Below are 13,509 nucleotides of genomic sequence, written 5' to 3'. Positions count from 1 at the left end.
CTTTCTGCTTCCCACCAGGGCTATCTAGGGCTAGCCCATTCCACGACTCCTGTAGACACCGCACACTACCTGTTCATGGGATAGAGCTAGAACTTCTTTCCCTAGACTTCAGTGGTCTAGATTACCTATGTTTGAACCAAAAGGAAAAAGCATAGCTTCTCTTACCGTAGAAGTCCCAATCCTATATACATTGATGGCAAAGATAAGAACTGTGTCCTAAGCTTCAGGAACATAAATAAATGTCTCTCTTATCTTTTTCCCCCCTAAACAGTGAAGTGGACATAGTGGGCATTTTGGTGTTGAGGAACTTACAGAAACTTCACTTAGAGACTTCTCTGAGGCTGTAGCATGTGTTAGTCTAGGGTTAGTTCAGGGTTTTACAGTGAGCCACCCAGCTAGATTCCCCAAGTTGTAGCTACATCCGTTCTCCTAGGAGACCCTCTATAGAAACAGACCCCTCCCCCGACCCCAGGGATCTTGTTGCCTGTGACTTTAAACAGAAGACACCAAGGATCCTCTCCAACAGTAACCTTCTGAAAGTCCATTCTTTCTCCTCTGTGACTTCCAATTCTATACTCTCCGAAGGAGAAGGTCAGAAAACCAAGTAGCTCGTATTAAATTTATCAAGGCCACATATGTTACTCATATGATAGAATGATTTCAAGGAGGAGTGAATGAGATGAATTTATTTTTCTCTCCATGCATGTGCAATCAGAATGACTGATAGATTGTTTCTACTGATACCCTTCATGTCTTTCTTTCCGTGACAAGTGCAAAGCAACTCTCCAAGGATTTCCTTCCAGTTTCGCCATTTTAAACTTGCATTTGTAACTGCTAGCAAAGCAAAGTTGAAAATTGAAAGCCTTTCCATTTTCCAAGGCTGACTGTACGCTATGTTCTGCTGCTCACGGGTCCTGCTTTTGATAACTCTCTCGTTAGTCTATTTTCCATGGTCCAATTGGATCGGAGCTGCCTTTGAAGAGAATTTTTAGTTTCCTGGGAGACCAGGATTAAACTGTGAATGACATGTATGTTAAAATCTAACACCTTCATCAAGTTTCATAACGCAGTTACAAGCACAGCATAATCACATTACTAAAGATAAACACCGGGGCGGGGATGGGGGTGGGGGTGGGGGTGGGGTAGGGTGAGGGGTGAGGTAGGTCAGAAACAGGAGAAGAAAAACACTAGATTCAATAGAACTAGTAGATGCAACCTATACTTTCAGTAGCCATGAGAATAATAAATTTTAAGCAGAATAAGTCAGCTCAATTCTGGAAAAGTTCTTTGAATCTGACACGTTGTGGGAAGTCTGACATAAAAATAATCATAAGGTCCCCACATGGAAATTTATATTTGGAGGCTTGAGTTGTGGGTGACTGACTCATTGTGTGTGCGGGTCCCATGTTCTGAACCACTGGAAAGCAGTCTTGCCTGCTGAGCTATCTCTAATAACCCCTAACCCAATATTCTTTTCTTTTTTTTTTTTTCTGGTTGTTGTTGTTGTTGTTGTTGTTGTTGTTTTGAGACAGGGTTTCTCTGTGTAGCCCTGGCTGTCCTGGAACTCACTTTGTAGACCAGGCTGGCCTCGAACTCAGAAATCTGCCTGCCTCTGCCTCCCAAGTGCTGGGATTAAAGGCGTGTGCCACCACGCCTGACTTAACCCAGTATTCTTAAAAATCAATTTTGATACCATAAAATCCCACGATGAACAAAGTATAAAAATTTAAAACCAAGTGGGGAATCTCAACCTTAATCTCACACTTCTCCTTCCCCTAAAACCAGCGGTACCTAGAGAACCACTCCTGCCCCACCCCACCGAGGAGGCTGCTGGGATAGGATGTGGGCAAGGGTTGGGGCGTGGCTTCTTGAGGCAGCCTCGATAAGTTTCCTCCCTTGAAGAGGTACACAAGTGAGAATCATGGTACCAGGACCGAGTGACTGATGTAAACAGCCCAACCAAATACGTCACAGTAGTTTACAGACAGGGATGGCTGTCTATTTCCATAATATCCCTTTACAGACGCCTCTTTAATGTTCTAACTCAGCCCCTCCCACTTTGCTTTAGTTAAGTTAGCATTCAACCAACCAACCAACCAACCAACCAACCAACCAACCAACAATTCTGTATACTTCCAAGGCCTTGAGCTTTCTTTGGAAGCAATGATTAAACTCTTAAACATTGCTTTTACGTTTCTCTCATGGAGATTGAAAATGTATGTGGCATATTAAGAGCTTGCAGAAAATTAGCAATATTCAACCCGTTTATTTTGTTTAATCCCATATTGCCTTTGCTTTATTTTCTTTTTTTCATAATTCATTTTTTAGGTTTAGGTATTAATTTATTGTATATGAGTACACCATCGCTGTCTTCAGACACTGGAAGAGGACATCGGACCCATTACATACTGTTGTGAGCCACCATGTGGTTGCTGGGAATTGAACTGAGGACCTCTGGAAGAGCAGTCAGTGCTCTTAACCGCTGAGCCACCTTTCCAGTCCCTAGCTTTATTTTTTAATTGAGTTATAGTCTTGCCCAGTCCTTGGCTCAGCTGCACCCAGGCATTGTATACATGTTGCTGCTCCTCTTTTCCTTGGAACCTAACATTGTGCCTTTCTGGTCCCTTGAGATATCCTTCTCTGCCACTGGCTCTTGTCAGATCTGAACACAGGTCAACTTTGGAGTTTTTGCCTGTGATTTTATTTATGTATTTTTTAAACAATTTTTATTTTATTTTACTTTTTGAGAGCTTCATGCATGAGTACTGCAACACCACTACCACCCTTCCTACCCTCCTCTGATTCCTCTCATGTACACCCACTCCTAAATTCATGATCTCTATATCTTTAATGTCACACAAATATTCATCTACATTTATATACACATATGCATCCAACTGTCTCCATTTACTATTGTCCATAATTATATATCTTTTCATTATCACATGAGCTGTAGGATTTTATGAAATATAGAAAGAGAACTCCAGAAGAAATGCCAAGTAGTTTCACCTTGTGTTTTAAGACACCCATCTTTTGCCTCTGTTGGCATCTTCATCTCTTGAATATGTATATCTCCTAACTATGCTTCTCAATAGGTAAAAATAAATCATCTAGTAGATATGATGTAGTCCTTAGAGTGCTCTTCATATGACCCAAAGGGGTAATCCAAGTAGAAACCAGTGTGGCTGAGGACATGCTGGGGGCTATCACGTGAAAGCCTTAGCATAACCAAGTCCAGTGAAGAAAGACCACAGAATGATTTGAGCAGGCAAGTTTAAATAATTACTGATAATATCAGGGGATTGGAGCAAAAAGGAATTGACCTAACAAAGGTAAATGAAGTCTAAAGAATACAGAAAGTAGGGGACAGAGGAATGACTTAACTGTTAAGAGTGTTTTCAGAGAACCAACGTTTGATTTCCAGCATGCCTGTAACTCTAGCTCCACGGTGTCTGATGCCGTCTGCTGGCCACTGTGGGCATTGCTGGCACCTAGAGTACTTTTATACATATAGGCAAAAAAAATCACACACATAACATAATCTTTAAAAAAAACCTAAAATGAACAAACAAACAATGGCACAGAGAAAGGGGAGGAAGGAAGGGAGGGAGGGAGGGGGAGAGGGAGAAGGAAAGGGAGGGAGGGAGACAGGGAGGGAGACAGGGAGGGAGGGAGAGGGAACAAGTGCTGAGCCTGGTGGAAAAGGCCCACCATTCTAGCTTCTCTGGAGGCTGAGGCAGGAGAACCTCAAATTCTGGGCCTAATCGGGTTACGGAGAGAATTCAAGGTTAGCCTGGGTAACTTAGCAAGACCCTGTTTGATAAATAAGTAAATAAAAATAAGGAAAAAGAACTGAGAATACAGTCCAATAAAGTAGTAATGACTAGGGGGTGGGGGACAAAGTTCAATCCTCAGGACTGAAAGCGAGCAAGAAAGAGGAATAATAGAAAATATCTCCTATTCTCAGGGCAACCAAGGAAGAGTCCTTGCCTGTGTACATGCAAAGCTAAGATGCAAACCTTCCATAGCTTAGAATACTGGAAGACAGAAAGGTTGTCTGCAGGCACCTGGACTAAGCTGTTCCTTAAAGGAATATTGTTATGAACAATGCAGATGGGAGGGTCTATAGTGTAGGGTGGGGGGCTGGCTGCTAACTGCTTTTGGTTGATATGTGCTGCTTGCACCCAGCAACACTGGACAAGGGAGCTTTGCTGTAGCACTTGGGTCTGGAGTAATTCTTTCCCTCTCTCTTTAGTGTGTGTGTGTGTGTGTGTGTGTGTGTGTATGTGTGTGTGTGTGTGCTGCATGTGTTAGACTGCAGAGACTTGCTGTAGACACAAGAGAACTAGACCAAAAATTCTTTCTTCCCGAAATGTCTCTTCCTTATCCTCTTCGGAGTGGAATATCATTGCCAGCTAGTAATGAGAAATAGTTAATGGGCCACAGATACACAACTGGTGAAATGGGAGAACTTTGAGCTGAGAGGCAGAAAGTTGATAACTGAACCTTACAAGGGAGAACAACGGCTCTGGAAGCAGAAGCTCCGATAGGAATGTGACCAGGAGAAAGACCTGCCCACCTTTCTAAAAAGTAAAATTGCCATATTTTAATTAACTCACATAGGACAGCACTGCAGCTGGCCTATGGAAGCCATTCAGACACTCGCCCAGTCCCGATCTGGCCATTGAAATGATGTGTTGGGACAGTCGCTAAAGGTAGGAGGAGATGACTAGACCATTGTTTATGGGACTTGATCCTAGCTAGATAGGAGAAAAATCCATTTCCAGGGGATCTTAGGTGGCAACGTGATAGGCAGTTTCTGCGGGTGAGACCTCACAACGCAGAACACCACTCATAGTAACGGACTGCCTGCGTACAGTCAGCTGGTAGGACGATTTGGATTCTTGACACCCGGTTTCTTTTTCTACTTCTTTCTATTGTAATAGGAGTTTCCGACATGGTGAAAATGGTGGGTTTTGTACTCTGTTATTTGGAGCAAAGATGTCATAGTTTCCATTTCTCCCATTGTTTGGGCATGACATTTGGTCATCTCTAGGTCTAAAATGAGGCCTTGGTGCCTTGAGCAGAGAGATTAGAACTGAACAGCGCCATCTTGGGTGAGTTTAGGGTGAGAGGAGAGCATTTGATAAGATGATTGGATTCCCACAGGAAACCTTTAATTTTAGGGGTTCTCATATGTTTCATCACGAAACCCTGTAAACTTTTTATATAGATCATTCCGCCATTGACCATTGCTGCCACCACAGACCAAAAGCCAACCAACACCTAAATGCCAGCGGGCTAATTAAGGAAAATTAATTTCACTTCTCTGAATGGTGGAAAATGAAGTAAGACTAATTTTTAGAATCTTGGTCTTCAGGTAAGGAGAATATTATTTAGGAAGTTGGTATTTTAGTCAACCAAAATGTAAGTCCCCTTTAAGGGCATAAAGCTTCCACAGGAGCTCCCTCGATGCAGCTCTGAGGGATCACATGGCAAGCATCACCGCTTTACAACAACACTGTACCCTTATGAGGGTCTGGAAATGCCCCCACGGGAATGTTAACTAGAACAATGAGGAGAGGTTTATGATGCTAAACCCTCCGCTGCGAACATTTCATCTCTTTTTACAGCCATGCAAATTGTTACAGGTCCACTGACAACAGGAAAAATTTACTGGGCTTAAAACAAATCAGGCAGCATTTAACTGTCTAAAATTAAACAGGAAAAGCATGTCAGAAGGCCTCGGAATCACGGGAGTTCTTAAGCTGTCTTAAAAGTGTATGTAAGACTTGTGCACACCAGAAAATTCTCGGTATGTCCATTTGTGTGTGTGTATTTTGTTGTTTTCTTTTTGTTGCTGTTTTTGTTTTTTTGAAGTCAGGGTTTCTCTGTGTAGCCCTGGCTGTCCTGGAACTCACTTTGTAGACTAGACTGGCCTCAAACTCAGAAATCTGCCTGCCTCTGCCTCCCAAGTGCTGGGATTAAAGGCATGCACCACCACTACCTGGCAAAAATTTATTATTATACATAATTATACTGTAGCTGTCTTCAGGCGCACCAGAAGAGGGCATCAGATCTCATTATGGATGGTTGTGAGCCACCATGTGGTTTCTGGGATTTGAACTCAGGACCTTCGGAAGAACAATCAGTGCTCTTACCTTCTGAGCCATCCCACCAGCCCCATTTGTGTTTCTTTTGGAGCTATGGATGGAAAGTGAGTAATGAACCTAGTAAATCCTATCTGTGCTGCCAAGGTGGCTTAGTGGTTAGAATGTGCCTAGAAGGATGGCTCAACAGTTAACAGCACTGGCTGCTCTTCCAGAAGACTTTGGTCTAATCCCAAGTATCCACATGGCAGCTTACCACCATCTGCAACTTCAGTTGCCAGGAAGACCCTCTTCTAGCTTCTGAAGGTACCAGGCACTCAAGCATTGCAAGACACACATGCAGACAAAATGCCCAATCTACATAGAATGAGTAAGTAAAAATGGTTAAAAGGTCTTGCCATGCAGGAGAGGATGTGAGTTCAGATTCCAAAGACTGGGGATCCCCGGTTCAAATTGGCTAGTGGGTTTGAGAGCAATCCAGGGTGATTCCCCAACATCAACTGAGGGCCTCTCCATGCATATCCACACACGTGTAGCCACGTGGTTTATGCATGAATGTACAAACACGCATACACATTAGCATGAACATCATAGCATATAGGCCAGCCAAAAAGAGACTTTAGGCCAGATTTAGTCTATGGGCTCTGCTATAACTGTTGGTTGGGTGACAGCACTGACCTCTAGGCTAGCTTCATACAATCAAAGCCCAAAGAAAACTCTCCAAAGACCTTTCTGCTTTCAACACCCATCCCATCCCCACTCCCCTCCATACACACATTCACACATGAGCAGAAAGCTCACAGTGGTCCTAATTTTCCAGTAGCCATCCTATTTTATCAGCTGGTTCACTGAAAGGTATTTAAGATTTTACAGGACTTTTCAACATGAAAAAAAAAAAAGGAAAATCACAAGTATATAAAATAATGTGGAAGGAGTTAGGACGGGAAAGCAAGGAGAGAGAGACAGAGACAGAGACAGAGACAGAGAGAGACAGAGAGACAGAGAGACAGAGAGACAGAGAGAGAGAGAGAGAGAGAGAGAGAGAGAAGAGACTGTTTTAACATCACACCTTCTTTGGAGAGTGAAAGTTGCCAGGTGTTATCACAAAACAGTTATATTAACATTAAGAAGGGGCTATGCTTGTATCTTTCACAGTAGTCAAATCTTCAGAAAAAATGTATTTATTTTAGTGCTGTAACCTACAACTGAAAAGAAGAATATTTGTACAGAGGAATCTAGTGGGTGTTTTTTTTTTTTTTTAGAAGTGTGTGTATGTGTTGCAGGGTGTATATATAGGATGTGTGTAAGGTGTGTATGTGTGTATAGGGGGTGTGTAGGTTATGTGTATATATAGGGTGTGTATTCGTAGGGAATGTATTTAGGGTGTGTATTCATAGGGTATGTATATAGGGGGTTTGTGTATGTGTAGGGTGAGTATAGGGTATGTTTGGGGTGTATGTGTATAGGATGTGTGTGTGTGTGTGTGTGTGTGTGTGTGTGTGTGTGTAGATGCATGCCTGTAGTGGCCAAAGGTCACCCTCTAGCGTGATCCCTCACATGTAATCCACCCTGTCCTCTAAGGCAGGCTCTTACTGGCCTGGGCCCCTTGAGTCAGCTAGGCTGTCTAGGCAGCAGGTCCCAGGGATTAGCCTAGCTTGCCTTCCCAGCACTAGGGTTCAAACACCATCTTATTTTGATATCTGGGTGAGTGGGGCTTAGGCACTGGCTTCAGGACCTCCTGTGCCTGCAGTAAGCACTTTACTGAGTGAGCTGTACTCTCAGTCAGCCCTTGGTTAGAACATTTTCACGTAGGAAAAAAAAAATCTAAGAGACTTAGCATTTCATGGCAGCAGTAAGGACGCATACACAAAAGCCCCCACGTTTTTTTCCTATGCTTTTACTGCTAGGGGAAGTTTGAGGGAAGGGGCTGTGGAAATGTTTCCTACTTGAAGTTTAATGTTCAGAGCAAAGACCACGCCAGTTCCAGCTGAGAGCAAGAGCGCTCTTGAAAGCAGACTGAAATCCAGATACCTGAGCCGTTGGTAGGGCATTCAGTGGAAAATTTCATTTCCACATTATAAATAACTGTAGGATATTTTAAGGGATCCAAGACTGGGAACTTCCAAGAGCTGCTTACATTAGTTCTACTGAAATGTTTAATGGAGGGAGGATGCCCAGCAAGGCTATAAAGCTGAATTACCGGATATGATTAATTAAAATAAATAATCTCACCATTGATTAAATTGCCCTTAAAATCCCCAACCATTGAGGCCTGCATGTCTCATTATGCATCAAGTAAAAAAGGGGGAGCATGGAGTGGTGGTAACTAAACAGCAATGGCGGGAAAGCAAAGGTCCCCAAGATAGGATTTCTTATATTCAAACGACTGTAGAGTTTCTTGTTGGAAAAAGCCCCACTCTGGGAGCCCCTATTTGAAACATGGGCCGTTTCTCAGTTCTGTCAGTTTGTGGAAGTCCCTTGTTCTGTGGGTTTCCTGGGAGGAGAACAAAATACCCTCTCCCACTATCGACACTATCGATTTCTGGGGACTCTCTGCTCTTCTGCAGTTCCCAACACTTAAAATGAGGGGCAATGAAAGCAAGCCATCTCTGTGGGCTGTGCCACTAAAGAAAGCTGTCCCACTAAGGGCAGGAGGGGTAGGTATGTAATTGAGTCATGACGTCAGGTTATGAATTTGCGAGGATACAAGTTAGTTTGGGTGCAGTTTCTCTCTTAGATGGGTTAGGAAGCCTGGCTTCCTTTTCTAGGCTGGCGTCTATGGCTGGGGCGATTAGTGCAAGGGAGCGCACACACGCGGTGAGGCAGTATTCAGGCTTAGAGCTCTCCCCTGTGATCAAAAAGATATTTAAAGTAGCACCCTTAGGAGACAGCTCAGTAACTCGCTCCACCTGTAATGTATATCGGGAGTGAGCGCTAGGGACACAGAGGCCACCAGCTACGAGGAAGTCGGGTGGGAGATGTGGGCGCCACAGGTAGTGGCATAGAGGAGCGGGCAGTGGAAGAAGAGGGAGACTGAGTGGCTCAGGGAGGTGACTCAAGTCTGAGGGAGGACTGGTGGAAGAATCCGGAAAGAGAGCAAGAGACAAGGAAAGACCGACATGGGACGTGGGCGGCGGCGGCGGCGGCGGGGGGGGGGGGGGTTTGCATAGTTGTAAGTGGTGCAAGCAGAAAGGGGAGGCAGAAGCAGTGACTCAAAGGGGGAGGGCACAGGAGTGCTCCCCAGTATCATCCCTAGCCTGTGAGAGAGCAAGCAGTCACACTCAACTCTGTCCACTCCTCAACCCCCAGAGCGCCTCTCAGGCACAGGAGCACGGGTCCCCAGACCATCTGAGCACAGCGATCCACTTTTTGTATTTTCTAGTCTCGAGTTGCAAAGAGGCGCAAACAACCTCTTTTGCGCGCTCCGGGTACCTTTTCTGGGCCCTGCTGGGCGCGCGGGGAGGGAAGGTCAGAGAGTGGCAACTGCGCTAGGGAGGGTCATGACAGGTCCCTTGCTGAATTTGGAAGGCATTTGCACCCCAGCAGTAAAAGCCCCAAATTAATGGCTACGTGAAGAGCTTTAAATAAGACGGATGGTGAGAAATGTTACCCAGCTAGCCCTCTTCTTTAGTCCTCCTAGGGGACGACTCCCAATTTTTCATTGATTTCACCAAATCACAGTTGCGTCAACTACCTTGTTACGAATCGCCGGGGATTTTGGTAAAATGATTCTATTTGGAAGCGTTGGAAGTTTTAAAATAATAGGTTAGGCAAGACATATAACAGAACATCACGCTGAGAGGTGAGCCAGCCCGATATTGCTTCTGCCTGGTTCTTGGGGTGTATCAGCCTCCGGCGGATTTCCCGGCTTCTGTGGGCGCCGCCGCACGTTGTTTGATTTGTTTTGAAGGCTCAGAATTTGAGGCTGGTCGGAGACACCCACGTGCTTCTGATTCCCATCAGTATAATGATCGCCTCAGTTTGAGTCGTGTCTATATAAACCACAAAAACCTAATCATTAGAAATCCCAGCCTCCAAAAACCACATTTTAGGTAAAAAAACAAACAAAAAAAAAAAAAACAAACAAAAAAAAAACAAAACTGCTGCCGCTCCCCGCACTCCTTCATCTCTCAACCACAATCTTTTGGGGATTCCAAAATCGCCTCCCCCCATAACGCCGGGAAACAAAAACATAAATAAATAATTACTGAACTTTTTTTTAAACTTTTTATTTTTAACCCCCCAAAGTGGGGAGTGGCTAGAAAGACAGTTAGACACTAGACTTAGTCTGAGACGAAGACTACACTTAATAAAAGATTGGGAAATGAATGGATAACCGCTGTGTATTCCCCCTTTCCCAGCAAGCATTTTATCAACTTACAACTTATTTTAATTACCAAGCTGTCATTTTTTAGTTCTTTTTATTAAAAAAGCAACCCATCCTTATTCTCCAATAATGACAAGAAGGAATATATAAGAAAAGTGTCCAGACATCCGTTAGAGTTTCTAAAACTATTTTGACAAACACTCCTGTCACCCATTTTGGTGTCACCTAAGGGGGGGCACTCCCGAAGCCTGTAAAAACCTGCCCCCCGCCCCAACCAATGTGGGGTGGGGTTGGGGGCAGGGTGAAGAGTGCTCAGAAGTCAACGTGGAGACTTGAGAATTTCCCTTCCTCCTCTCCTGAAGTTAACAACGAAAAATTAACGCCAGTCGGAGCAGCCTGAGGCTCTCCCGCTTCTCAGCTTTAGCGTCGTCAGACCGAGAAGTGGTTCCCGGTCCTGAGGGTGAAGTGGGGAGCCGAGGACGCAGGCGGCGATGTCCTAGGCGGGGACCTCCTCCCTACAGCTTCGGGCGCCGAGCGAGCGCAGCGGCGCTTCTAGCGGCCGGCGGGCGGCGGCAGCGGCTGCGATCCGCAGGCTCCAGATCTGTCGCCCCGAGATCCGCTCTCCCCCCGCCCCCACTTACCTCCCGGCACCTTGAAACGCGAGGGGGGCCCGGGGCACTTTGCAAAGAGCAGGAGAGACGAGGCTGCGAGCTAGACGGCGGCGAAGGAGAGGGCGAGAGGAGAAGCCGGGGAAAGGAAGGACTCGGCGGCCGGAGGACTCGGAGCGCGCTGCCGGCGCGGGGAGCGCGCAGCGGCCTCGGAGGAGGAGGCGGAGGAGGCGGCGCGGGCAAGCGACGGCGCCGCGAGCTGGGCAGCCGCGCTCTGCTTGGCGGTGGCGGACAGCGAGGAGCCACACGCACCGCCGAGATGGACTGCTGAACCTGCGGGGCTCCACTACCGTACTGGAACCCGGAGCGGGGCGCCAGCGCACCCAGGACACGGTGCCCCAAGGGGCCCCTACTGCAAGCTGTTAACTTCAAGTCCCTTGCGGCGGCTGGGCCAAACACGCCCCCGCGTCCCGCTCGTTGCAGCCACCGCCAGGGACTCCCAAGCCTCCCGGTGGAGATCCGCGCCTCTCGGGTGTCCCCACCCGCTACCCCGACTCTGTCCGGTCTCCAGTCGCCGGCCCCCAGCAGACTCCGCCCGGCACACGGCTTCCTCGAACTTGATTTCTCACCTCCTCTGTCCCGTCACCTCCATCCTCTTTCCGCCCCCGTCTCGCCTCCACCCCCTCGATTTCCTCCTCCTCGCCCCCCATTTCCACCCTCCTCCCCCTCCCCCGGCCACTTCGCTAACTTGTGGCTGTTGTGATGCGTATTCCTGTAGATCCGAGCACCAGCCGGCGCTTCAGCCCCCCCTCCAGCAGCCTGCAGCCCGGCAAGATGAGCGACGTGAGCCCGGTGGTGGCTGCGCAGCAGCAGCAACAGCAGCAGCAGCAGCAGCAACAGCAGCAGCAACAACAGCAACAGCAACAACAGCAGCAGCAGCAGCAGCAGCAGGAGGCGGCCGCAGCAGCAGCGGCGGCAGCGGCGGCGGCAGCAGCGGCGGCGGCCGCAGTGCCCCGATTGAGGCCGCCGCACGACAACCGCACCATGGTGGAGATCATCGCGGACCACCCGGCCGAACTGGTCCGCACCGACAGTCCCAACTTCCTGTGCTCCGTGCTGCCCTCGCACTGGCGGTGCAACAAGACCCTGCCCGTGGCCTTCAAGGTAAGAGACTGGTCACCCCCAGATCCTGGCCCGGCCCCATGGAACCTTCCCGCCGTGGTCTCGGTGCCCATGGGTGTCCTCCAAGACTCCAGCCTTGGTGGCTCCACTCAGGGGACCGAGGTGGCTCTGATCTACATACCCCGCAGCGGCCACCGCGAGCAGATCCCCCTTCTCACCTGTGCGCCCACTACCATGTAAGCCTAGGTTCCCTTGCTTCTTCATCCTTCAGTCTTCCAGGCGCGGTTCTTGCCTCTTTCCCTGCTGTGAGACTCCTGGGCCCCCAGACGCCCCGAGGCGCCCACTGTGAGCTGCAAGCTTCCTCCCGCCCCCTTCTCCCGGGGTCTCCTCACTCCACACGGGCATCCCGGCCTCTCCTCTCCGGGATTCTGTGCGCTCCTTCCCGCTTTCCCCTTTGCAGACGCAGGCCTCTACCCCGAACTAGGTGTCCCTTTCCCGGATTGGTTGCCGTTTGGCACTCCCGGCTGCTCCCCGGCTTGGCCCGGTTGCCTGCAGGGTGCCAGCACCGGAGGGCGCTTGCGCCTGGGGCGAGATGAGGTGCCAATCGAGGAGCGTAGGTTGAGAGTGCTCAGTAAACTTGGGGATGGACGCGGGAGAGCGGGGACAGACGGGACATTCGCGCCCTCCTCGGCCGGCACTGGTTCCCGTTACTTGGAGGAAGGCGGGGCCGCCGGGGTTTCGGCTTCTATCAGGGCCAGGCAGGAGCAGGGAGTTGCGGGGGGTTCGGGGCTCTGCGCCCCCGAGTGCGGGAGTGATGAGCGTCGGGGAAGGGGAGCAAGGCTTAGGCTGCTTCCCCCCCCCCCCTCATTTTGCCTGGGAGGAAAAGGGAATCCTGTGGAGCAACTTCGGTTGGTCAGAATAAACAGAGGTGAAAACTTTATTTGCCTTGAAAGAGCCAGAACTCCCAGATGTCCCTTCTGCTTGGGGAAATCGATGGGTGATGGGTGGCTCCTGCCGGAGGCCTGGGCTCCAAGGTGCGTCCCCGTGGCCTCCTCTTCCAAGTCCCGTTAGCTTGCCAGCACCGATAGCGGTAGGAGTCACGCACAGCTGACAGCAGGTTGAAAGTGTGCGGGTCCCCAGGCCCTGGCCATATCTATGATGCAGTCTGGGGTTTGGTGGTGGTGCGGAGCACCCCTCCCACCCCCCATCCCCGGAAGAGACTTGGCTGGATGGGTGGCTGTCCATTCTCCTGGTCCAGACGCTAGGGATCAGTTGGGGGAGCCAGCGAGAGAGATGCATCCAGTTTTAGTGGGCGAGTCTGGGACCCGGCTCTCTGTTGAAC

At 48.5% G+C, this 13,509-nt stretch overlaps 1 protein-coding gene across 8 annotated transcripts in view, besides 3 other annotated features; it reads left to right on the top strand.

The window, feature by feature from the left end:
• Nucleotides 1-13,509, top strand: part of Runx2 (runt related transcription factor 2) — a 318,811-nt gene that overhangs the window by 67,356 nt on the left and 237,946 nt on the right. For 3 of the 8 annotated variants that reach the window (NM_009820.5, NM_001146038.2, NM_001271627.1), the window contains one exon: nucleotides 11,824-12,209. The exons of 1 other annotated variant lie outside the window; for it this stretch is intronic. In NM_009820.5, the coding sequence (NP_033950.2) occupies nucleotides 11,824-12,209 (386 nt within the window). Of the gene's footprint in view, nucleotides 1-10,793; nucleotides 12,210-13,509 lie in introns of those variants that run through there. 4 more of the 8 variants (NR_073425.1, NM_001271631.1, NM_001271630.1 and 1 more) reach the window with 2 other exon arrangements.
• Nucleotides 6,746-11,039: a promoter, noted in NCBI's record as "-4056 to +246 fragment for P2 promoter". NCBI's record gives the evidence for it as "EXISTENCE:reporter gene assay evidence [ECO:0000049][PMID:20215006]".
• Nucleotides 9,006-9,034: a protein binding site, noted in NCBI's record as "P2-E-box-1777". NCBI's record gives the evidence for it as "EXISTENCE:protein binding evidence [ECO:0000024][PMID:20215006]".
• Nucleotides 9,895-9,903: a transcriptional cis regulatory region, noted in NCBI's record as "GR (glucocorticoid receptor) element". NCBI's record gives its function as "mediates downregulation by dexamethasone" and the evidence as "EXISTENCE:reporter gene assay evidence [ECO:0000049][PMID:22422618]".

Source organism: Mus musculus, chromosome 17, assembly GCF_000001635.26.
Source record: "Mus musculus strain C57BL/6J chromosome 17, GRCm38.p6 C57BL/6J".
Taxonomy (NCBI): domain Eukaryota; kingdom Metazoa; phylum Chordata; class Mammalia; order Rodentia; family Muridae; genus Mus; species Mus musculus.
Note: the sequence above shows the minus strand (reverse complement) of the source record. Positions and strands in the feature narration are given on the sequence as shown.